The sequence below is a fragment of the Astatotilapia calliptera genome, chromosome 2 (genome assembly GCF_964374335.1).
Source record: "Astatotilapia calliptera chromosome 2, fAstCal68.1, whole genome shotgun sequence".
NCBI classification, from domain to species: Eukaryota; Metazoa; Chordata; class Actinopteri; order Cichliformes; family Cichlidae; genus Astatotilapia; species Astatotilapia calliptera.
In genome coordinates this window covers 22,006,139-22,031,600 of record NC_137423.1, presented here as the reverse complement: position 1 = coordinate 22,031,600, position 25,462 = coordinate 22,006,139, and the positions used below count along the sequence as shown (strand labels likewise).

Below are 25,462 nucleotides of genomic sequence, written 5' to 3'. Positions count from 1 at the left end.
CTGTGCTTTCCTTCCAATAAGAAATCAAATGTTTAAAAGCTTCTTTTAAAATAACTATTTCTCTCTCTGATTGTTGGGGAGAACATACAGGGAAAAAATTATGAAGCTATACTTAGTGATATATCTCTTAAAGCTATTGAATGTAGCTCTTTAGTGAGCAACAGAACTACAACATAACTAGTGACATCGGTCAGAGCGTAAAAAGGCCATTACTGGATGCTGATTACGGTGTGAAGCTCAGTAATGTTACAGAAAGTCCTCCGAATTTCCTCAAAATCTACTCCCATTCATGACAGACGGTTGATTTGACCTCATACTAAAAGTTAGTGATTCATTAGCTTGATTGTGTTGGGACTCCTTTACTTTTGTAGGTTCCTACATGTTTGTTCTTGAAAAACCCATGACGGAGCCTGCTCTGTTTGAACCAGTGAGCTTAGTTAAACGCAGGGTCATTTGCATTTACTGGAATGCAAACTGGAACCATTTTTCATTCACTTTGACATGATTATGTTTTTCTCTGCACATAGGCCAGAGCTCACAATAGCCATGGTGGAGTATGCAGAGCCTAATTTTCGAGCTTTCAAAAGAACAAAAACATTTCCCTCGAACAAAGAGATCAGGTTTTATTTTATTTTAAGTCAAAATCCAGTGGTCTTCCCTCCACTGTTTGACATCTTTAATACAACTTGTACCTGAAAGAGTCTCTTGGTTATCCTGTAGGTCAGGAATGTCAAACTCATTTTACATCGTGGGACACTTTGATCTTTAAGTGGGCTGGATTACTGAAACTTCCCATTCTGTCAATGTAAAGACGTTTAACTACACAGTCTCAATATCCTCCTGAGAACCAGCTCAAATCAATCCTTTGATTTATCTGAAAATCGACAGTGCCCCTTATAATCCCGTGTGCCTTATGTATGAATTCTGGTTGTGTTTACTGACCAGTGCCGTAGCTCCGCAAACGCACATAACGCACACTGCGTAGGGCACCAAATGGCCGGTAGGGCACCAAAAAAATCAGGGTCGTAAAAAAAAAAAGTAAACCATATTAATACTATAAATATCATATGCATTAATATGGTTAAACAATACAAAAGCAACATAAAACAATTTTCCCGAGAAAAGGGGTGAATCTGCTTTGTGCCCTGTCTCCAGTCTCCTCCTGGTGCCCCCCCACTCCCAGTGGTCTGTTCTATAATTGGTAAACACCTGTTTGAACATGGCCTCGAAACTGCAACAGGAGTCGGGAGCGGAGAAAAGAAAGAAGAAGAGGAAGCGTGATGAAACTCAGGCGTCGCTTGCCGGTAAGGCAATGTTTAAATAATAATAATAAAAAAAGTTCATTATTGTAGCCCTTGCTTGCACGCTCATGTCCGTCAACTCTGTGATAGCTCCTGTTAGCAGTGTTCATACTGTGTTAACAAATGTTGCAAATGATTGATGTTGGGTAGTTTGTTTACGTTGTGGATATGAATATAGAATGGACTACTAAAAGCAACTCATCATGGTCACTCAATTGACGGTTTTCAGATAACGTTAGCAATCGTGACTCACGATTGCTAACGTTATCGTGATTCGTGAGACTAGCATTTCCCTCCTCAGGTTGCTAGCTGGCTAACGTCATGCATGCTACTGATTAACCTTAACTTTGGGATAGGTCAGTGATACAGTCAAGTATTATTATCAGATTAGACAAGATTACTTTGTATGTTGCTGCATTTCAGGATATCTATAAAGACGCATATCTTATTTATGCCATTGACGTCTGAACACATAAATAGTTCTCGTCTTTCTTTAGGTTCATAGATCAAGGGCGACATCTGTTGGTGAAACTGTAATATGAAACCTATATCTTCCAGTAATATAGATTTCCTACTTGCGCATTTATATCAAATTATGTACAGCATGTTTATATTGCCATTTTCCATTATGAAAATCTATACATGTAAAATATAGTTAGTAATTTTTAAATGTACCAGTGACTTACTTAATTTATTAGTCTTATAATGCAATCTTTCGTAGGCCTACTGTAGATTCAAAATTGTATTTCTGTAAAATCCCTGAATATTTTCTCTTGTATGCAGGGTCAATGCTTAAATATGTTCAAGGAGGATCTCAAGGACAGGATGAACCATCCAGTAGTAGTGCCATCCCTGGACATCAACCACCAGCCATTGTAGACCCTGCAACAATCCCTAGCCAAGAAGAACAAGAACCATCAACCACCAGTTCAGGTACAGTTCCATACACAAGTACCACTGAGAGTCCTGTCACTGAGAGACTATCAGAAAGTGACACTGTGGAGACATGTGTGCCCCCTTCAACCGATCCTGCTCTTTGGCCAGCTCACATTGTAGATGCTGATCGTGTTGAAATTGTGCGGAGAGGTCCTTTTAATGTCAGCTCTGATTTTAATTTTCCAAAGGGGCCTGATGGAAGAGCATTTCACACTAGCCTTAAGTTCAAAATTCTTCCCAATGGAGAAAAGGTTCACCGGAGCTGGTTAGTGTACTCACCGCAGAACAATGCTGTGTTCTGCTTTGCATGTAAGCTTTTCAGTGTGAAGGATATAAAGCTGAGTACAGAGGGCTTCAGTGACTGGTCGAACATCAACATCCGTTTGAGGGGTCATGAGTGTAGCCAAGACCACATACAGTGCATGCTTAAGTGGAGAGAACTGGACACACGGCTAAAGAAAAGCATGGCAATAGATCAACAGGAGTTGACCTTACTAGAGGCAGAAAGGAAAAAGTGGCGAGAGATTCTCAAACAATTACTCTCAATAACTCTCTCACTGGCTTCCAGAAATTTGTCTTTTAGGGGCTCTTCTGACTGTCTTTATGAGCCGGACAATGGCAACTTCTTGAAGGAAGTAGAGCTTATGGCAACATATGACCTTGTAATGGCAAATCACTTGGCCAACATAAAAGATGAAGGTTCCCACACACATTACCTCAGCCCTGAGACACAGAACGAACTAATTCAGATTATCTCTTCAGAAACATTCCGCGCCATTGTGAAGCAAATCCAGTTGGCAAAATACTTCTCCATCATTCTTGACTGTACTCCAGATGTGAGTCACACTGAACAAATGTCAGTCATAGTACGCATTGTTTGTTTCCAAGCACAACCAGATATTAAAGAATACTTTCTTGGCTATATAAATGTGGAGCAAACAACTGGCCTTAACCTGTCCAATGTTGTCCTTGACAAGTTGAAGGAGCTTGGCATTCCATTTGAAAACTGTCGAGGACAGGCCTATGACAATGGGGCCAACATGAAGGGGAAGAAGCAAGGTGTTCAGGCCAGACTGCTACAATTAAACCCGAGAGCATTGTTTGTGCCTTGTGGAGCTCACACGATGAATCTGGTCATAGCTGATGCTGCCAAGTCCTCTCCAGATGCAACTGGCTACTTTGGGTATTTGCAGAAGTTGTTCAATTTCTTTTCCAGTGCCACCCAGCGATGGGCCATTTTAACAAAACATGTGAAATTGACACTTAAATCTTGGAGTGACGTTAGATGGGAAAGCAGGCTTCAAAGTGTAACTGCTGTCCGGAGTCAGACAAAAGAAGTGAGGGATGCTCTCCTGGAGGCCAGAGAAGCTGTAAGTGATGCAGTCGCAAAGGTGGAGGCTCAAGTGCTTGCTGAGGAAGTAGCCTCATTTCGATTTTTGATTTGCTCCATCGTGTGGTGTGAACTTCTTACAATCACAAACCAGGTGAACAAGTTACTACAGTCCAGCTCCATGCAGCTCGATGTTGCTGTCAGGCTCATTGACACTGCCAAAAGTAACCTCTCTAAATACAGACAGTCTGGGTTTGATGAGGCTGTGTCAGCTGCCAAAGAACTCTGTGAGGCCCTGAACATAGAACCACAGTTGAAGGAGAAAAGGCTCAGGAGCACAAAAAGGCAGTTTGCATATGAAGCTGTTGATGAGCCCCTCCATGATGCCCTTAAAAAGCTTGAGGTCACATTTTTCAATTGTGTTGTGGACTCTGCTTTAATCTCCCTACAGGAGAGGTTTGAGACCATGAATCAAGTGAAGGAGAAATATGGAGTGCTGCTTGATTTCAGCAAAGTGAATGGGATGTCCAAGGAGGATTTAAAAAAACACTGCACTGAAGTACAGAAGACACTGACAGATAAGGGAGTAGCTGACATTGATGGACCTGAGATGATGCAGGAAATCATCAACCTTCCTCAGCTGCCACCACAGACGTCTGCTTTGGAAATGCTGTCATTTTTACATGACAATCAGCTTCAAGAGGTATATCCCAATCTGTGGATTGCTCTGCGTATTGCACTGACCCTGCCTGTCACAGTTGCCTCTGCTGAGCGAAGCTTTTCAAAGCTCAAACTCATTAAAACGTACCTGCGTTCATCAATGGGGCAGGAACGTTTAAGTGGTCTGCCTGTTATCAGCATCAATGGTGACGTGGCTCAGAAGCTATCATATGATGACCTTATAGCTGATTTTGCAACCAGAAAATGCAGGCGTGTGCCTCTCTAGGCCCTAGAGAGGCACACCACGCCTGCATTTTCTGGTTGTCAGAGTATGCCCTAGAGTCTAGGGCATACTCTGACAACGAATTGTAAAAATGTTTAACATAGTTACTTAAGGAATGTGGCTTTTGTGTTCAAATTCTTATTTTTCTTATTTAAGTTTCTTATTTAAATTCTATTGTGAAACTATTTGTAAATATATTAATAATAATACTATTATATTATATATATTATTTTTTTATAAAAAAAATTACACATTATTGCCAGGCTCTTTGTTCTTGTTCCAATGTTCAATTTTTGTTTCAGTATTTATTTGTAACAGTATTTTTAACCTCCTTTAACCTTATTTATTTGTTTAACTGTCATGTTTGTTGTTATTTAATTAAACAAATTCCACTGAGAGATTCAAAAGTATTAATGTTTTTGTTTTGTTTTTTCAGTGGCGGGGGGGGGGGCACCATAAAGCATTTGTGCTTAGGGCACCCAAATGGCAAGCAACGGCCCTGTTACTGACCTCGAAACGATTTTATGTACACGGCGCTCGAAAATCTGTCAAATGTTTTAGTACGACTTTGCTAAGCTACGATGGATTGTCGGAGCATTACGGCTATCATAGGGAGGAGCCTCGCGGAGTGATACGTACTGTGCTTCAACATAATGGTACCGTATAGTGTGTGTGTATAACCTCTTTTTAAGTTTTGTGGATATTATACATGGTTATGCTGAGGATATGTCGGCCAATTCCCACTGGAAATGCCTTTTGGTTAAACTGTCAGCAAGGAATTTGCATTTGCACAGTTAAATTTTTAGATAACTTTAATGCACATATAAAACAGCTGCTTGTTTAAGCGAAAATACATTGATATTTTTATTTGCACTAATAAAGTTGTGGAGTTGTAAAGTATTTTGTCTAGTGTCAATTATATCGTCAGTTATATCGTTATCTCAAATTTTCAAATGTATATTGTGATAAATATTTTTGGTCATATCGCCCTGCTCTACCTTGTTTCCTCGGTTCTCAGGAAACAAAAAGAAGTGCAATTTAAACTGTGTGCCTCAGTTTTTCTACATATTAAACAAATTGTGCTGCAGGAAACAAGTTTTTCGTGTATAAATTCTAAGAAATAATAGCCAATTCCTGAATAAGTCAAAGTCAGAAATTCCGACTTCCCAGTTGGAAGTTTTTTGTTGAACTCCCACTCAACTCGGACTTCTTGCTCAGGAGTTGGATCAGCCCCAGATACTTTGATCTATCAAAGCATTATAACATAAGTATTATCCTGTATTGCTAGTGATACTTGAATTGCTCTACTTTGCTAAGAACCAAAAGAAATCTGTTTTTTTTTTTTTTCTGGGTCTGATGTATCTGGAACACAGTGCAAATGTTTTAAATTACATAGAAACGTTTGGTAGCTCATTGCCCGTGTTTTTGTTAATAATGTCCCATAGTGGAAAAAAACTAATTTCTAAAAAACATCTATCACTTTATTGTTTATCTATTACTTAATAACACTGATGTAGTAGGAATGCGGTGCGGGGAAGCTCTTTATCAGTTGGCAAAGCTTTAAATGCAAATACACATTGTCCAAAGTTGTCCAATGGGCCTTCATTGCTAGGCCGACTCTGGGACCCGGGCCTTATGTTTGACACCCCTGCTGAAGAATATTGAGAACTGAGAAAGCGGAACATTGTGTGCCACACGGATATAACAACGAGTTACCGTGACAAACAAAACAAAACCGCACAAACATAAACTGCAGTTACTGTGCAGCTAATATATTTTTCCCTTGCTTAAACAAACCAATTATGTGCCCTCCGCCAACGAGCTCGCACCCACAGTCGCGAGTCATATCTCTGCACTAAACAAACCCAGACTGTAGTTTATCTGTTACATAAGCCTCTGAAAGTGGACTTACACCTATAGCCACAGCCAGCGGCTTTAGCATGTTACCAACTGCTGCACTGCCTGCGAAGACGCATACGACATTGAAACTCTTGTAACCCATTTTAGTCTCACGTCCCGGGAGTTTACCTACTGCAAAAGACATATACTGGGTAGACATCTTGGCTCAGCCCAGACCGTGCCCGTTCAGCCTTACCCTCGCGTGGCGGGAGCCACAATGACGCCAGTTGCACCACTACGTAGGCGGCGTGCACCGCGATCCCTCAGGTGCGCATGTCAGCGAAGGGGTTCCCTAGCGGTAACGCAGTGAAAAAGCGAGCCAACAACACTATTTCCGGTTTGAAAATTGCTTTCAGAATAAAGGTTTTAAAAAAAACATTTTCAAAATGTTTTAAGCCAGCGGTCCCCAACCTTTTTTGCGCCACGGACCGGTTTATGCACGACAATATTTTCACGGACCGGCCTTTAAGGTGTCGCGAATAAATACAACAAAATAAAACTAGTACCCATACCGAAAAAAAGAAGATTTATTCATAACACACGTGAAAAGACCAAGGAAAGCCGAGTAAACGATAAAAACGATAACAAAATAACGCTGAAAACCGATTAAAAACCCTGAAAACTATACATTTCACACCTGAACCTCAACTCTCGCGGCCCGGTACCAAACGACTCATGGACCGGTACCCGTCCGAGGCCCGGGGGTTGGGGACCGCAGTTTTAAGCCACTGAATATTTGAGTATTACTGATCTCAGAAAAGGAAAGAAGTAAATTATACAATCAACTGTCATTTTTGAATAGTTCAGGCTCTGTCCGGAAATGGACAATAAATCCTGCTAGTCTATAATCCCAAAATATAATGATTGTGTGGGGACAGAAAATACACAGCTGCTCCCAGCTTTTGAAGTCTTGAGCTTGGTAAACCAGCCAGGTTGCTTTTGTTGATGTAAAATAGTTGTACCTGTGTGAAAAGACTTATAATTTGCGGTGTTAACAGATATTGGATTACTGTTTAAATACTCCTGCTCTCAAAGGCGGCCCTCCACAACATTTTATAAAATTGTTTAGTTTTTTTTCTTAATTCAGGATAAAATGAAATCTCCTGTCCTGAGCTTGGGATATTGAATCTCACTGCAGCTGGACAATTCTCTAAGACTGTGTGGCGGCCAGTTTTTCTTTTCTTAATTTTTCTTAGCGAAATAAACTGGAAATAAATACTGTTTAAACTGGGAAAATTCTTCAAAGGTTGAGAAAAGTTCTAATGAATTCTCTTAAACATTTTTTTCCACCAATGACTTTTTTAACCTAATAAAATATAGCATTAAAAAACATATTTGTTTTGACTGTTCAACTGCAAGTGTGCTCATTCTTGAATCTATGCCTTGAACAGCTGCGGCAAGCTTTACATGGATGGTGCTGTTGCAGTGGATGTTTTCTGACACATCCAAACAGGGCATGAATTGTTGTTGAGAAAATCAAAGAACACACACACACACACACACACACACACACACACACACACACACACACACACACACACAGACTTGTCTTCACGTTTTTTTAGAGAGGTTTACGGAAGTGCCAAGTATTCCATGGTCCAACTTTTCAGATGTGTCATCTTTTTACTGTTAATATCACTGCAAATTGTTGTATGGAAGTATAGTAATCATGTTTGCAGCCCAAATAATTCTATGCATGAATAAAGTAAAGGTTTCCTTCCATCCTAGGAAAAGGATGCTTCTTTGGGGACATTGCACAGAAAAGCCTGTCAGAATATTAATTTAAAGGCGTTTCCTATGAGACTGTAAACATGTAACAGTGAAAAAGCGGATTTACTTTTGTGTTATATGAGGATGGAGGAGAGCAAGGTAGTTGTGTCACCTTTAGATGGTCGTGGTTTAATTGTGAAAAACGGAATTCGGAAGTGTTGCCGTCTTTGCTGCTAGCAGAACACAGGCCGCAGTGATTTGGTAGCCGCTGCAGTAGGAGGAAGGACCGCGGTTCTACCGCTTCTATCTTTCAGTTTCGCCTCAAAATTTGCTTGGTGGTTCTTTCTGGTAGCAACCAGTTAATTATATGTAGAGTAACGATCTTATATGACAGCTAAATCGTAGTATTACTAACGGACAGTGATATCAATCGCCATTTTAATCGCACGTTTTCCCTGTCAGAAGCGCTAGCACAACAATGGCTCTGAAAAGAATTCACAAGGTAAGGAAGTGAACGGCGAGGCCCAGGATTTCGCAGTTTGGTTATAGATCTAATTCCAAGGTTGTCTAGCGGATGCTTGTCCGGCAGATTAGTTGTACTGACAATAATTTGAAAAACGGATCTATTTATTCAAGTTAGGTTTGAGCTGGCAGCTAACGGTCTGTGAGTCTGAATAGCGAGCGGCGACACTGAGAGCAGCAATGCGCCGCCTTTCAGTGCTGCTACAAATGGGCCAACTCCACCATTGGCTGTGTTAGCTGTTCTTGGTTGTGTCACATAGCTTCACAATCTGTTTCGGTTCATTAAGAATGTATTCGATACCGCGTATAAAAAGATGTTTAGCTTGCCATGGTTGTCACTAGTTAATGGTATTAGTGGTGTGTTAGCTGCTGCTGGCTAACATTATCTCTCCCGGTTGTTGGCTAGTTTGGATGCAGGCTAGCCCACTGCATTTCTATCTTTATAGTAAACTAGCGGCAGTTTTCACGATATGCTATCAGATATGTCTTCATTAGTCGATATAAACGGCAGCCTACGTAGCTAACATTATTCAACACGGCGGCTTTCGTTTACTTAACCCGCTATTTGATTTGACAGATAACTGAAGTTATCCGGCTAGCGGTAACGGCTAGCTCAGGAGTCCAGAGCTTATTTAATTAAAGGACGGACGGCTTCTTTGTCGCTAGCCATTTAAATACCCGATCATTTGCTGTTGTTAGAGGAACAGTAAAAGTTCAAACATAATGATCGCTATATCGGAAGCGAGCATGTACCTCCTCCCCGTTTTTTTTTTCGTTAACTGTATATTGTCATCTTAATTCATAACCTGCAGGTTTTCGCAGTAGTCATGTCAAAGCAGCCATGTTATTGTTTGCATTGAACATGCTTATGGCTCAACGGGAGAAGCAGTACATAAGGAAATTCTTGTTAATGTTAGCAGCGAGTCGGTGTTGTAAAAACAGGCCCCACGCGTTGTTCGCCTTTGATGGCATGTTGCTGATAGCAGGCGAGCCCTATAATCGTTATTGTGCCGCTCGTCTGATTGAGTTAGCTCCGCGTTGTTTGGTCCTGTTGCAATTAATTCCCCACGTAGCATAAAGGCATGTCATAATTTGGCCAGGCAGCTCGCTTCATGTTTCTCTTACATGACATCCTGTGCTGCTGTCGAGCCGGAGAGGTTAGCGTTTACGCTAAGCTAACGTTACCAGCATACCGTTTACTGCGAGCTAACCAGTTTACACGGCTGTGTGGGCTATAGTAAAAGCTTTGTCAAATTATCGTGATCTCGGTTTGGGTGTACGTGTGTTAGCCGCTCTACCTGGAGAAAGGCAGTTACGTAATAGCGGTCAGTGCCATAAGCAAAGGCTCGGGGTGCTATAGTAGTGTTGTTGTGTCACCGGGAAATGCTTTGAGTTACTGTAGCAGGGAGCCTTTATGGCTGTGGCACCGGCCTCAGGAGCTGTCTGAAAACAAGACAGAGCTCCTGGTGAGCAGAGGAAGTAGTAAGTAGAACAGCCTCTATAAGATTATTGAAGCTCTTTTTTTTGTGCCCACCCCAAACACATGCTTAAACAGAGGAAATTCTTGTGTGGTTATTTTTATGTTGCATTTCCTTTTTCTCTCTGTTCTTTAGATTGGGGTTGCGCTGATTGTTTAATTAATAGCCCGATATTGGTGTTTGTAAAACAACCTGGCTAAACCTGATATTTCTGCTTGCTCCTTCTTTGTTATTTGTTTTTTTTTATCATCTCTTCTTTCAGTTTATTCGGAGGATTGTTGAAGGGAACTTTAAAAATGTGTATATTAGAAGGATATATTCTTAACGATTAAGTTGAATTTCTGAGACAAGTCAAAATACACTGATAATCGTGTTTTAGAAATGAGGACATTTTCTCTGTTAATGTATAGACTGCTTGGACCTCACACAGAGAAGAAGAAGAAGAAGAAAACAGCAAAGTGCTCTGTTCTATACATTGTAGCTAAAAGGTTGAGATGCAGTTTGGCAGGTTCACCTTAAACCTTCCACACTTTCCTAACACCCTTTGATGAACTCAGGGAGTTGACTTCAATCTTTAACATTTTAAATTTATTTTCAAAATGGAAAATATTAAAATCAATTACTTTATATTATTCTTATTTTTTTCTTCATTTGGCCCTACTTAATTACAAAGAAATAAATGTCATTCACCTCTTAAACACACTGTCTGGACTCTTATCTGGCACAATACTGATGTGACACAAAAGATAAACAGGACACTTTCATCAGTGAATGCTATCCTGTATGCAGATGCTGGTGTTTTTAGCCCTCTTATCTGTTCTTAGTTTTTATGGTCTATTTAATGCTTCGCTGTATGGCCGGACCCAAACAACTCACATCTCTTTGGTTTGTCTCAGGAGTTGAACGACTTGGCACGGGACCCACCAGCCCAGTGTTCTGCAGGACCAGTAGGAGATGACAGTAAGTCAACATTTAAACCCACAGTGTCACGTTAGCTGTGTGTAAGCAGGATTCAGAACCCTTTCCCGCTTTTTATTTGAACTTATTCATAATCTTATGTGACCAAATCATTTTTCAATCATCAAATTATACTCGCATATGACATAGGAATCAATGACAGATCCATGAAGACCAACATCTATAAAATAGATTAAATTAGTGTTCGTTTCTGCTTGAAGGTTATTCTTAGAGCTCACATCCAGGAAATACCTGCAGCTCCTATTGTGAAGATTTCTGGGTAATTATAAAAGCATAACCCACTGTATTGCTTCATGTAGGTTTTACTTTTACTTTCACAGCAAGGGTATTTTTTTCTTTTGTAATGTTGGGAGTAAATCAGAGTTCAGATTTCTTTTTTTAATCTCATAGACTGAACCAATAATGAAATGCAGAAGGCATTAACTGAACTGAACTTAGCCCTGCAGTATGTTTGTCAATGTTTCCTTGTAACCAGTACTTTAAATGTTGTATGTAAAACTCCCAAGGTGCTTCTATTATTGCAGGTTAATTAAACAAAATTTGGTCCTAATGCTAAAATTTGTGTGCAGAGTTAAAAAAAAAAAAAAAAGTTCAGAATATTGAAAAACTTTGATGATATGGGGATTTTTTTTGTACTGAAGGAAAATGTTTAGTGAGCAGTTTAACACTTTCTCTTTGATGCGTTTCTGGTTTGATCAATAAGTCACTCAGTCCTAAACCACAGTGTCCACAATCTTGTGACCTGAGGTTTAAGTGTCAGTAAATCCAGACACTTAAATGCCTGCATAATTTTGGAATTTTCACTTTGGCTCGATCTCATCAACTTGGTCTTGACCCTGCTGTAGCGTCAAAATCCAAACTGTAGTTTTTAATGACCAGCGTCCAGTTTAGTTAGTTGCTTTTAAGAAATATTTTGATACATTAAGATCTTGTATTGTGGTAGATCTGACGCTGTCCCGTGCTATATACACAAACAGATACATTCAGTTAATCGCTCTGATGATGTGCCTTGATATTTAAGTCCATTTAACGATTGCTCTTATTCTGTCTTGGTAATACAGCAGTGTTTTTACATATAGCTGTAATCCTTTATAATTATGTCTTTTATGAATGATAGTGTGGGAGTAATAATAATTGCCCTAGATGGGTATGTTTAGAACAAGTAGCATGAATAAACACAGACAGATTGTATTTAGGATGTTTAAAAAAAAAAATAGACAGAGTGACTATATTAAGTGTATGCACGCTGATTTAAATATGAACTCATGGACTTGCAAATTACGTGCTGCCCCAGTCATTGCACAGAGGTTGACGCAAACTTAGCCAGGAGTAGTAATGCGGCGGCTGCCTGCCCGACACATCCTGAGTGCAACACCTGGGTTCAACAAGAGACCGACACCCACGCTGTTGTCTCATGTTTGAGGTTTGTGACGTCTGCATACATAACCAGAATCGTCACAGGGTGTACAGTGCAGCTGCTCTAATATGTTGTATTGTTTTTAGGAAACAATCTACATGCTTTGTTTCTTTAGTCTGTTTTCATGTCTTCAGACTGATTTTTGCATATTGATATCTGTTCCTAAATTATTTATTGAAACTATTCTTTAAAACAACAAAACTTATGTGCAAGATTCCTTGAAGATTATTAAATGAAATATGAATATGTTGTGTTGAAACTCAAGACTAACCCATGAATGTGTTAATATCCTTTGTGTGTGCGTGTGTGAGGGGGGATGTTGCATTTAGGTTCCAGTCAAAACAAAAACATTTGATTTTTATCTTAGGACCGCACGCGCAGGACACGTCCATATGTGTCTGCATGCTGTCAAGATCACAACAACCGTCTGAGGAGTTTTTCCTTTGTTTTAAAGTCTGACATTTTAATGACACAATCATAGTGTGGATCCCGTAAGCACTGCATCCTGGGATTTTGGTGTGCAGTCTGTGTTTGTGCACGATAGCGTCTAACTTTTGTACTTGTGCGGGGAAAAAATCAGTAGCAGAACTTTTTATTTGTTTGCTGTACACATCGCTTCCTGCCATCAACATCAAAAAAACCAAGACGGTGTCTCTTGTGAAATGCAGTTATTGTGGCTTTCTTCACAAATGTGACATTTCTCCTCAGACAGGATGCTTGAATTGGACAGGTTTAAAAGATCACAGTCAGATTACAGTGGTTTGTTTTGGTGGTTATCCAAGCTCTTTAAAAAAATCACTTCTTGTTTATTAATTTCCTCTGAAGCAGCAGGTTAGTGTTATTCATGTGCTGCAAGTGTATATGTAGTCATTTCTAATTAAGAAAAGACTGTCCTCAGCTGCACTTTATTTAAAGCCTGTTACTCAACTGTATAAATAAACAGGCACGCTTCATGTGGCATTATTTATTCTAACACTTCCCAGACACACATCATGTCCTCAGTTTCATAACAAATTTCTCCTTTTTTGTTTCAGTGTTTCACTGGCAAGCCACAATAATGGGACCCGTAAGTACTCACACAGTCACAGCTTTAACCGTTGCTTTAGGTTTATGGGAAATTCACGTACATGCGCACGACTCTGAATTGTTCTCACTATAAGTTTTCTACCTGCCTGTTTCCTTTTATACCATAATTGTAATGAAGCCCATTGGACTTCTCTCTCCTTCAGAATGACAGTCCTTACCAGAGCGGGGTTTTCTTCTTGACCATACACTTCCCCACAGACTACCCCTTCAAACCGCCAAAGGTGAGCACCAGAGCATGCAAAGAAGTAGCTTTTCATAAACAGAGGGTGCCTAAGTTCCTCTTGCCCGTTAAAGCGTGCCACAGCTTTACGTCGTTCAGCTTTCTGCCGTCTCCCCCTCTTTCTTGGCTCCCCCCATTCATCTGTTTTCAGGTTGCATTTACCACAAGAATCTACCACCCAAATATCAACAGCAACGGCAGCATCTGTCTTGACATCCTGCGATCACAGTGGTCTCCGGCTCTCACCATCTCCAAAGGTAAGGAGATGTTTCTGGCTGCAGAGTAAAAGAGAAACGCCCCGTTTTCTTCTTTTTTTTTCTCTCGTGAAAGCGCTACCTCCAAATGCATTCCTGTGGCAGAGGTCCTTGATTTAAACTGGCGCAGCACTATCTCAGTGAATGTCAGAGATGGTCCTTGAGCTAATACAGTGGTTTACACAAATAGCGTCCCTCATGCACTGTGAGTGTTTTTGTAGACCAATTATGTTTATGATCAGAAGTGGAATAGATGGGACATGCTAGCATGTGAGGGTCATCCAAAGGAAAATGTATCCAAACTCTGAAAATGTCAGTTTTTATGTGTGAGAACTCTTAACCTTTTGTGTGGTCTGTTCCAGTTCTCCTGTCCATCTGCTCTCTGCTGTGCGACCCAAACCCGGACGACCCATTAGTACCCGAGATCGCCCGCATCTACAAGACTGACAGGGAAAAGTGAGTTGTTTGCATGAATAGTTTGCTTTCATGTGCCTTTTCAGATTGTTGCTAGTAACACTGTTGCTAACAGTGTGTGACATAACAGAAAAAATTGAAACTGTCACCACGAGTCTTTAAAATAGCCGCACAGTTAACAGTGAGGTTCAGATGTGTCACTCACTCCCCACATTTGGTTTCGAAACACCCAGACAGCAACAGCAAACCTAACTCGGGGCTTCATAATGGGCGAATATCCTCTGTGGCCATGTCCAACTTTTATATACAGGCTATGGTCAAGAAGGCTGTTTAATGTTAGAGCGTGTGAAACTTGAGCTTTTTGATTAGTCATGCGTGAGGGTGAATGAATGCAAACATTGGGGCACAGACATGCCACCTTTCTGGAGTTGTCACCCCGTTGAGACGATCAGAATTTGCTACCTGTGAAATTAACGATTGATCGATAAGGCCGGAGAGCCAGAATTGGCTCAACAAAGACTCCCAATTTGGCCCACTGGCTCTGGAAAGTATGAAATATTGCATATATTTTGGATTTTAACTATTTTCATAACTTGGAACTTTTATAAAGACCCAAAGAGCTCCCCATGGTCATTTGTGCTACATCAAAGTAATTAAGTAGTAGATAAATGACTAAATGGCAGAAAAGGTCCTTTTTTTTTTATATATATAAATATCTACTATAAAAAATAATAAAATCTTACAATGGGTCCACAGTAAATAAAAATAAAAAATTACATTTTATGTGAATGAACAAATTAAGTCACAACTCTTTCAGTAACTTTACACATTTATTTCTTACTCTTTCAGGCCAGAGTCGTGCTGACAGGTGTGTTTTATATACAGCACGTTTCTCTTATCGTGTAGAAAAACAGATACGTTCCATTGAAAATTCCTTTGTCTTATATTAAAGTATCTGAGGGATTTCATATGAAGCTAAACATCTTTATCGTGACAGAAAGGAGAATGGCACTCGTCTGAGCCTACGATGTAAAATGAGGACGATGTGTCTGCTCTGTGCCATTCGCTCATGAAATTTCTGCCCTCCTCTTTGGCTTCTCCCCAGCTTGATGCACTCTGACAAAAACCTAATTGCTGTGCAGGTTTAGTGACAGGCAGTGGATGGCCAATTAAATTGTTGAAAGTGCAAGCAAGTTTTGAACAGTCATGGTGACGTCGCAACAGAAACGTGATGCGGCCACACTCGTTGCGATTCAGACTTCGGGGAGCATCTGCTCTAATTCGGGCTCCCCGTTTCAGACACGTTGATGGGACCAGTCAGAGTAAAGGCAGTGGTGCAGATTGACTACAAGTGTTCAACATGTTGATCCTTCACTAAGTTAAAACTGACCACTCTCCTCTCTTTCTCTTTTTTTTTTTTTTCTTTCTTGTTCACAGGTACAACAAAATAGCTCGGGAATGGACACAAAAGTATGCAATGTAGTGTTGGGGGTAGAAACATGGCCAACCACCTCTACGACGTAAAGGCTAGGGGAGCTTCAGACGTAAAGAGAAAACAAACAAAAAAACCATACAAACAAATGAAAAGTTTAAACAAGATCTTGTTGGTTTCCATTGGAGTGCTTTCTTTGAGCCACGCCTCCCCTTCACCAGAGTACCTGTAAAACTCCCTCTGCCCCACCTTCTCTCTCTCTCCCTCTATTTGCTCTATCTTTACCCCTTCCCTCCCTCCGCCCCTCAGCTCACCCACCCCTCCTCTAGTGTACATATTGTCAACTTGCAATGGTAAAGCCCATCTCCCCTTTTTCACCACCTACCAACTCCTCCTCCATCTCCTGACTTCTGTATTCCATTTGTCACCAAGCAGGTTGGGCTGTCACCGATCCTCCACCCTCCCCTGTTTATTCCCTGCACGCCCGCATTCTCACCCACCATCACTAAAAGCATTCCTTTAAGCACCAGTCAAGCTTTGAGGGGACCTTTTTCTTCCCCCATTATCTTCCAGTTTAATTTTATTTTTGAGGGGGAGGGGACAGTAAGATGGAGGGATTTTTACACTCTGCACCCTTTCTTGTTTTTGTTGTCCTAATGATTTCCATCTGTAGGGGTGACATTTCAAGGAAGTAGTCAAAGAGCACTCTGTGTTTTATACAAGGCTATGTAACATGGAAAAAAATTACACGCAGCCTATTTTTGGTCTTCTGTTGGATTCTATGAAAGGACTTGAATTTATCCCCACACCTCCTGTTCCTCATTCCTCCCTCCCCCAATCTTCCCTCACCCAAGTTGACCCCTTTGTACACACACACACACACACACACACATGCACACACAACTGTAACCCCCATGTCACCCTCACCACCATCGTTTCTTTATTCACAAAAAGTGGAGGTTCTGGACCAGGTATTTAAGCAATTCATTTTTTTTCTTAGTTTAACCTGTGTTTTTATTTCCCACCCCATAATTCTTTAGTTTGCTTTTATCTTTCTTTTTTTGTTTGTTTTTTTTTGCTATTGTTAAATTAGAGGCTAACATCTTAAATGGCTATGGGACTGGCTTGGGCTCTGGGTGCGAGGAGAACCCACTCTTCTTGCACAAAACCTCTGTATATTGAATTACCTGAGAGGCTCGTTGAGCTTTGTGTGTTGATTAAACTGTGTAATAAAAACCCTCGACTCCTGTGTTGACTCATACTCAGCCTCTTTTTGAAGAAGGCATACAGAGGCAGGTTGGCAACATCTGAATGCAGTTAAGAGGAAGTTCTGCAGAAATCTAACAGGATAAATAAGATGAGCAATTACCTCATTCTTTTATGGTTACCTCTATTCCACAGAATTCTGTGAATACTGGGGAGCATAACAAAATTACAAGACTTGAAAGCTTTTGAAATTACATAATTCTTGGGCGCTTGTAGAGTCCAGTCAAGCCTTTAGAAAAGGTCATTTGTCGCCCTCTGGTGGTATGTAAAGTAGTTAAAAGTTGGGAGACCTTCCAGCTCTGTCACAGCTAAATTAAAAGCTTTGACTGGTAAAACTTTATAATTTATATATTTAAGCATTGTAAATCTATAAATGGGGTTTATTTTGAGTCAAAGGTGTTATGTTCAAACCCCCCCCCCCCTCCTTTTTTCTTTTTTTTTTTTTAAGCCAGTGACCTGTAAAGGAAATGGGACTCACCAAAGCTCGCAGTGGTCAAGATAATTATCCGGCGTTAGGAAAATTTGCCAGGCAGTGGAATTTTATTTATCTTTTGGCTATGGACCCGATAGTGAAGAGTTTTAACAAATACACTTAAAATAAAACGTAATATTTATTTATTTTATTTCTGGAACGTATTACTCATCACGGCAATTCCAACTTCAAAGAGCGCTAAAGCGAAGCCGGAAATGGTATGGGGGTTACGCTCTTACCCTTGTCGAGCTTCGTTCTTCCTCGGTTTTGATTGGTTGGTGGGCAGTGACGCAGCAGGTTCGGTGCGCTGTCAGAGTGGATAGTTTTGATAAGCTCTGTGGTTGACCTTGCTGCTGAGCGCTGATCACATACAGTACACCGTCCAAGGAGGGGAAAAAAAAAAACTCCCAACATGTCAGCCACCCATTTACCTGCAATGCCAATGCCTCCGATACCCGACTTACCCAGCTCGGGTTTCAGGTTAACTAAAGGTAAAGTATTAAAGCTGGCTAATAGCATGCTAGCCTTGTATGAGTGTTTTGTTAGCCGTTAGCGGGTCTGCGACAGTGTTGTAGAAAAAACTGTAGGATACTGTGTGGTTGTATTGAGGCTACCGCGTTTAATAGTAACGTAAAGACTCAAATATTTTTATATAGACTTTGTAGTTGCATTGTAAACTTTTCCCCTTCTTCTGGCATGGCGCCGTTAGCTGGCTAACCGGTCACCGAACCCAGTTGGACACGGGTTAATTTTTTCCAACTTTAGACTTCACTCAGTGTGGGCCACAGCTAAACGCTATCTCCGTATGCCCGGCTTCCCGCCGCTCTAGCCAAGCAGAAGTTCACAGAAGTTGCTGATCAGGTCTGACAGCAGGGCCCACATTCCTGTTCTGAAACATGTGATTCTCAGTACTCGGCAGATAATCCTCCATGGCTTGGAAAAATTTCGCCACTCCTGGCCTTGGAAAACACCGCCACATACCTGCTTGTTGGTTTTCTAAGAATAGGCCTAAACTACTCTAGCATAAACCCTTTCAGAACCGAGAAACTGTTAATGCCACTAGGTCCGACAGGCTGAAATGATGACTAAAATGATGTTGCCTCAAATGACAGTTATGATCACTTGTTTAAGACATTACATAAAAGTCCTTATCATATTTGTCTTTTTTCAGAGCATTTTTTGGTTGCCGTGCCGGTGGCGGTGGTTGCAGCTGTCGGAGGCTTTCTCGTCAGCCAGTACCTGAACAGGCGGAGCTGCAAAAAGGGCCAAGTGAACACCTGCATCAACAAAGACAGCCCTAAAGTGGTCCACAGCTTTGACATGGAGGACATCGCCACCAAGGCCGTGTACTGTCGCTGCTGGAAGTCAAAGAAGGTTGGTCCCCAGGCAGCGATAAATGTCCTTTAGCTTAAACTTCAAGTAACAGTCATTGAGCTTTCTAAGCTTGCAGGTAATCTTATCAGAGGTCCAAAACTGCTTAGCTTTCTGCAGTCACAGGTCACGGTTTGACACATATTGTGGTGATCACATCCCAGTTGGTAATGGGATGTGATCATCTTTAACATCCCTGACCTGTGCTGAAAGTTACCCTCTGACAGCCCTCCATGCTTAGTTGGTTTCAAACTGCTGTTAGCATGAACTCATATGTGGCTAACAGAGTCTCTTCATATGACTGATAAGAGTGAATTCTGTTGTCGTTTCTCCTCTTCCCTGCAGTTCCCTTACTGCGATGGTTCCCACACTAAACACAACGAGGAAACCGGGGACAACGTTGGACCGCTCATCATCAAAAAGAAGGATGCGTAATCTGAGCCACCGGAGAACTCGGCCCTCCCTGACTCCTCGCACGCCCGGCCCGATCATCTGTCATTCTCATTGCCGTGTCACACTGATTGATGATTACAGTATGACGCTGATATGTTCAGTCCAAACTCTGAGCATTGTCCTTTGCCCGTAACAGAAAAACATAGTTTTAATATCAAACTGGCCACACTGCTCTGACACTGCTTAGTGTGACTTTGAAATCAAAGGTCATTTGAGGACAGGTAAGTTAGATATGGTGGCACTATGACTGCAGCTCGCAGTATGACCTACTTAATGTGCCGTTTGTTTAAAGTTCTCACTGGGCCTGATAAAGGTGAAATATTTCCCCGTGCGGGCATTGTGCCTTCATGTTTGGTGTCCTTTCAGCCGCCTCCTCTGGCTGTGGGGCAGGTGGCTGAAAGACGAGACCTTCAGTCAGTCCAGCGTCTCGGTGAACTGAAGCGTAGGCCTTAAATTTAAATCTAAACCAGAATCCAAACGCTCACACAACCCTACATGAATGTTAACACACATTGTTTTGTTTGTTTTGCTGCTTTAGTCAGAGGAGGTAGAAGTTTAGTTTGTTGTTAATGAACTGTTGAAACTGTCTTCTTGTAACCAGTTCCTGTGGCTTTCTGGGAAAACTTGTGTTGAATCTGTGTTCAGCAGCTCGTGCCCATTAAGAATATATTCTGCCGTTTCAGCAGGTTGATTTTTCTACTGGCTGCGGGGTGTCTGGTTTGATTCATTGTTCTGTACATTGTGAATAAAACTTGAGTGACCCAATTTGAAAGCTTCATTTATTCATTTCGTTCGCCTTTTTCCACCACAGGATCGGAACGCGTGTCACAGCGCTGTGCTGATGGATTAACGCAGGACGGGGGTAATGAGTAAACAGCTCTGTGTGCGTGTGTGTGACTGCGGTGGGATCGGGGCTGTGATTTGTGTGGGAGAGACGGAAGTGAGGGGGGCTCCCGTGCTGCAGTGTCCACCGACACCAGTGGCCATTTTAAGACGGAGCAGTATTTGCGGTGACCGCTAGAAGACGCTGTGTTTACACGGATCGCCCAGGCCAGACAGACAGCAGTGTACGCGAACACGGTGGGCCCCTGCTCCCATAGTGACACGTGCGCGCGCTCGCACACACACATAGACACGCACGCACGAGGTATCTGGCTGCGTGCCAGATGCAACGGAGGACTCTCAGAAGAGGTGGAGTGGACTCCGCCGTCCCCGCGTGAGGAGTCACCTTTAACAGACAGCGAGCTCACGTGCTTCAAAGCAGACGGACATTAGCATAAAGGCTATTTATGTTAAACAGGCTAATTTAGCTCACAGGGCTCTTCCTGTTTTCCGAGTGACCTGTAAAAATATCATTTTATTTTGTAGCTGTTTGTTTTGATATTTATTTACATCCACCGTGTGTGACACCACAACCCAGTGTGCTTTTATGTATGAAAGGTCACGGCGCTGGCTTCCGGTGTGGATAAGACACCAGTTCAGACGGTAAAAAAATAAACAGTAAATCTGTATTTAAATCCATTTTAAGGGGAAGAGTTGTTTTGGTTGGATTTTTTTGTCTTGTTTTTTTTAAATAAGAGCATTTTTTTTATGTTAAAATAAGTAGGCGAAGCCTGGACTGCACAAACGGTAAACGCTTAAGAGTTTTCAGCTACTTTACTGAACATTTAATATAGCAAAGTTTGATTGAATACATTTAAAGATTTATAAAAGGACAAACAGGAATAATTAATAAACTGGGCTTTTGACTAGTTTCCACAGGCCTGAATAAGGCATAATTATATATATATATATATATATATATATATATATATATATATATATATATATATATATATATATATATATATGTGTGTGTGTGTGTGTGTGTGTGTGTGTGTGTGTGTGTGTGTGTGTGTGTGTGTATATGTGTGTGTAAGAGCCTAACAAGACTTTCTAGTAGAGAAAACATAACGAGCGTAAATTATAAGTGTGCCCGGTGTTTACATAATTTTTTACATGTGTCTCAGTTGTGCTGTTGACTGCGTGTGACCGGTGGCCTTGATTCGCCTTAGTATTCCCGCTGCCAGCTAACGGTGTGTGCTGATCTGCTTCTGTGGACGTTTCACGGGGTCGCTCTGACCAGAGCCTCGACTGCAGAGTCCACTTCGCATTTTGAGCGACGCCCCCAAATTCCGTGCAGAGTGTTTGCAGACCCTCCGGGACGGAGAGGTGGAGGAGGAATCGGCTGCTCCGCCGTCCATATACGCTACAATCACCACGCCATTAGTTCATGACTTCATCATATCTTTGACAGGAGAGCTCGGGTCGTGTTTGTAAGGTAAGCGGGGAGCTTTTCTCGACACTTCCTGTTGATTTTCGCCGTGTTGTATTGTCGCCTTTTTTCTTGCGCGCAGCGCCGTGTCGCAGCGACCACTCGGACTGTGGTCAGCTCGCCGTGGCGTCGGTCGAGCACCGTCTTCTTAGGTAACCTTAATAACGGCCAAATGATCGATCTGGTTTCCCGATCGATCCGCCAAAGGGGGCGATTGGCCGGTCTTGTAATAACACCCATCTCCCGTGTTTAATCAGCGGAGTAGTTTTTCTACAAATGTGGACACGGAACATAGCCTGGTCTTTTTTTATCCACAGCAACCGCATCGTTGCGCACCTCGCTCCTCGTCGTCGATAGCAGACAAAAGACAGCCTGTTTTTTTCCCCCGGCGTCCCTTATTTAGTCTTTCTCTGCTGAGCTTAAGCTTTGGCTGGCACACATAACAGCAGTCGTCAAAATGTATTTGAAAAGCGCGCTCCACATTTGACCTGCGCATATGCGCATATCTTTGCATATTGTTGTCGCTCTGTTATTGATTGCATTGATATACCGTGAAATTCTTAAAGGGATACTGCCTCCTGTATGCGGAAATCATTGGCAAGCATGCAGTGTGTGTCAGATACATGGCTGCCTTCATCTCTGTCCGGGGAGTTTGATTTCTGAGCCTGTGCACATGCATGTTATATTTTTGTCTTTAAGCACCGAATCTCTGCACTCTGCTTCTCTGGCTGTGTTTGGTGGCTCTGACTGAGAACATATCTCCCAGCCCTTCTTTCCTCGTAACTCTCTTTCTGTGTTTGTCACTCCAACATTTCTATTCTTAACCTTCCTCTCTTCATCCCCTATTCATTTCTAGCTCTCCAGGACTCTGAGGCTGCTGCAGAGAATGGGAATAGGGACACAGGCCAAGGCTTGCCATTTTGGCTGAAGTAACAGCAGGACAGTTGTCAGCCTCGCATCGGCTTCAATCCCCTTCTCCCTCACCTCTCCTCCCACACGCGCACGCATACTCACACAAGGACAGACAACTCCCCGTAGCCAGCTATGTCCACCGCGGTAGACATCGCTGGCCCTTCCTCCCCGGATCAGGCCCACAGCAGTGCTAAAATCCCCAATGAGCCACTGAGACCAAGCCTTAAGCGCTCTAACCACCCTTACAGCCTCTCCCATTACATCTCCACCCCTTCCCCGGCCGTGGATGTCAAAAGCCTGATGGAGCCCTCCTCATCTCAGCAACGGGCCACCCAGCCCGGCCACGCTAAGCCTCGCCGGGCCCCCTCCTGGCCCGACATGTGGGAGTCGCCCAGCGGGCTCCACCTGGCCCACGCTGCGGAGCTGCTGATGCGCGCTGGGCTTCTGGCTCTCACCCCTGCCACCACAGAGCAAGCCAGTTTGGGCGCACAGAGCAGCCAGCCAGCTAAGAGGGAGGCTGCAGAGGCAAAGAGCGGAAAGGGAGACGGCGAGGGAGGTGGGTCCGGGCCTGAGGAGGAGGAAGAGGACTCCTCTGCATGCAGCACTGACTTCCAGCCCTTCCTGGGTGCCTGGTTCCCCTTCAGCCCCGCTCTTTTCCCCCTGGCAGGCTTCCAGATGGGGGGAGGTCACTGGAGAAGCACGGCCATGGGAGCTGAGGGCATAGAGGGGCTGGTGGCCGAAGGATACTCTCCCAGCTCCCTGGGCGGGAGCAGCGGAGGCAGGAGGAAGAGGAAGAGGTGCGGGGAGTGCGTACCGTGCCGGCGTCAGACGAACTGCGAACAGTGCAGCAGCTGCCGCAATCGCAAGAGGGGACACCAGATCTGTAAATACAGGAAGTGTGAGGAGCTGAAGAGGAAGCCCGGGGGGCCGGGGTTTGAGAGCAGAGTGTCTGGGTTTGATCTGAGGGGGTCTGATTTTACTTTGGGTCTGGCACAGGAGAGAAGCAATGGAGCCTTGGACGGATAGTAACGCTTGCGGTGGCAGGATTTGTCAGAGGTTCCCGGTTGGATGATTGTTGAGGAGCTGCAGTTTTAACAAAACAAAAATTACAAAACCACACACACACACCAACACACACTCACCCACAGGACACCCTGTTAACATGCTCGGACTGTGACTGCCAGAGACGTTCAAAGATGTTGTGTTTCGTGCGGAGCTGCAGCTCCCGTTTAAGAATGTCCACACACGTTCCCATCCATTTTGACAATCAGAGAATTGGAGAGGCGAGAAAGAAGGATACCAATGTTTGTCAATATTCAGATGATGACAAAAATTCTGTAAATAGACTGTAAATATCTGGAAAACATTATGTCTTCTTCTTCCTTTTTCTTTTTTTTCTTCTTTTTTTTACGTTGCTTTCCAGTTTGGATGTACTGTGCTTCAAAGGTAAAGAGGAGCCAAATGTTTTGTTTCTAACGAGGGGAGTTTCTGTTGTTCTGACGTCACTGCATCAGTAAGAAGTGAATGAGTTTGGCCTCGGCTAAATTATTTCATGTGCAACTTGTACTGTATAGCGCTGTTTGCCCTTTTGAAATAAAAGAAATTTGCCATGTGCACTCGTCTACAAGCTCTATGCTACGTCTTTATGTGTGTGTGTGTGTGTGTGTGCGTGCACTCATTTGTAATTGGGCGTATGTGTCCGTTTGCAACCTTGTTTCTGCTTGCGCACACATGTGCTCCTGTATGTGTGTGCGAGGTTGTGTGTGGATTATGAGTCACCTAATGGTGTGGCTGAGAGCCTTATCACAACCCCACAGACACACAAACACACCTACACGCTGCCTTGGCAAGTCCAGTGCGTGCACTTGAGCACACCTAACCTGACACACACAATCATCACAAACATTCGGGTTCTTCCTCGCACACAATTTCCTTTTTTTTTTAAAATTTTCCACGTATGTATATATAAATCTCTCACACACGCATACACAGATGAGGGGGGGGGGGGGCAGATTTCAAGCCGAATACACAGCCAGCTGGGCTGAGGCTACAGGGTGGGTTTTTGCTTGTTGCCGTAACGATGGCTGATGTGATAAGACCTTCTTCCTCGGCGCCACACTCCAGGGGACCGCAGGGAAGACGTAACCATGGCAACGGCCGGCCCGAGGTGTCACGCTATAATTGGGCCACGGCTGCACTTCCTGTGAGCCTTCAGTCAGGGGGGATCGCAGAGGGACTGTGTGTGTGCTTGTATGTGAGTGTGCATCTGTGGGGGTGGGGGCAGGAGGGGGATGTGCACGTCCGTGCGTGTGTGTGTGTGTGTGTGTGTGTGTGTGTGTGTGTGTGCGTGTGTGTTTGTCAGGCAGGGAGAGAGAGAGAGAGAGACAGAGAGAGAGGGAAAGCACTGCACGCCAGCCAACGCAGGACACTGCCAACTCATGGAGAAAAGCAGCGAGCTCCAACATCATGCAATTACAACGCTCCCACTGAATGAGAAACACGCAGTCTTTTAGTTTTGAGTCCACAGTCTAGTGTTTCTTCATCTCCCAGACAAAGGGAGAATTTCAAATTCTTGGATCTGCAGCTTTTTCTTTTCTCACCCCCCCTCTCTTCAGTGCCTTTCTAGTGATTTGGAGCTTAATCCCCCCACCCCGCTCCTCCTCCTGGTCTCGTCACACATGCACACACACACACACACACACCGGAAATCTGTGTCACCCGCTGCCCAGCAGGTCCAGTGACTCCCTGAACGCC

The 25,462-nt window shown here is 42.9% G+C and overlaps 4 protein-coding genes and 1 long non-coding RNA gene across 5 annotated transcripts in view; 4 read left to right on the top strand and 1 right to left on the bottom strand.

The window, feature by feature from the left end:
• The window catches only part of LOC113033416 (protein phosphatase 3 catalytic subunit alpha-like), a 53,465-nt gene extending 46,841 nt beyond the window's left edge, over positions 1-6,624 (bottom strand). Inside the window, exon 1 of the mRNA XM_080309421.1 lies at positions 6,606-6,624. The gene's annotated coding sequence lies outside the window, so the exon portion shown is untranslated. The remainder of the gene's footprint in view (positions 1-6,605) is intronic.
• On the top strand, positions 1,072-4,160 carry LOC145432461 (uncharacterized). Its single transcript, XR_013912755.1, has 3 exons — positions 1,072-1,304; positions 2,085-2,234; positions 4,019-4,160. It is a non-coding gene; the product is annotated as an uncharacterized LOC145432461 (long non-coding RNA).
• Positions 6,625-8,336: 1,712 nt separating the features above from the next.
• On the top strand, positions 8,337-17,156 carry ube2d2 (ubiquitin-conjugating enzyme E2D 2 (UBC4/5 homolog, yeast)). Its single transcript, XM_026187135.2, has 7 exons — positions 8,337-8,621; positions 11,016-11,079; positions 13,549-13,580; positions 13,744-13,821; positions 13,972-14,077; positions 14,437-14,530; positions 15,926-17,156. Exons 1-7 carry the CDS (start codon positions 8,598-8,600, stop codon positions 15,969-15,971), a joined length of 444 nt encoding a protein of 147 aa, XP_026042920.1. The 5' UTR covers positions 8,337-8,597; the 3' UTR covers positions 15,972-17,156.
• A 762-nt stretch (positions 17,157-17,918) lies between these two features.
• On the top strand, positions 17,919-20,247 carry zgc:110843 (CDGSH iron-sulfur domain-containing protein 1). The gene is made up of 3 exons (XM_026187148.2): positions 17,919-18,149; positions 18,830-19,032; positions 19,375-20,247. Exons 1-3 carry the CDS (start codon positions 18,071-18,073, stop codon positions 19,462-19,464), a joined length of 372 nt encoding a protein of 123 aa, XP_026042933.1. The 5' UTR covers positions 17,919-18,070; the 3' UTR covers positions 19,465-20,247.
• A 1,411-nt stretch (positions 20,248-21,658) lies between these two features.
• On the top strand, positions 21,659-24,322 carry cxxc5b (CXXC finger protein 5b). Its single transcript, XM_026187116.2, has 2 exons — positions 21,659-21,802; positions 22,653-24,322. Exon 2 carries the CDS (start codon positions 22,841-22,843, stop codon positions 23,732-23,734), a length of 894 nt encoding a protein of 297 aa, XP_026042901.1. The 5' UTR covers positions 21,659-21,802; positions 22,653-22,840; the 3' UTR covers positions 23,735-24,322.
• Positions 24,323-25,462: the final 1,140 nt, after the last annotated feature.

Coding starts and splice junctions, on each gene's coding strand:
- zgc:110843 (XM_026187148.2), top strand. CDS start 18,071: ATGTCAGCCACCCATTTACCTGCAATGCCAATGCCTCCGATACCCGAC. Junction 18,150..18,829: donor GGGTTTCAGGTTAACTAAAG/GTAAAGTATTAA, acceptor GTCTTTTTTCAG/AGCATTTTTTGGTTGCCGTG. Junction 19,033..19,374: donor GCTGCTGGAAGTCAAAGAAG/GTTGGTCCCCAG, acceptor TCTTCCCTGCAG/TTCCCTTACTGCGATGGTTC.
- cxxc5b (XM_026187116.2), top strand. CDS start 22,841: ATGTCCACCGCGGTAGACATCGCTGGCCCTTCCTCCCCGGATCAGGCC.
- ube2d2 (XM_026187135.2), top strand. CDS start 8,598: ATGGCTCTGAAAAGAATTCACAAG. Junction 13,822..13,971: donor ACCCCTTCAAACCGCCAAAG/GTGAGCACCAGA, acceptor ATCTGTTTTCAG/GTTGCATTTACCACAAGAAT. Junction 14,078..14,436: donor GGCTCTCACCATCTCCAAAG/GTAAGGAGATGT, acceptor GGTCTGTTCCAG/TTCTCCTGTCCATCTGCTCT.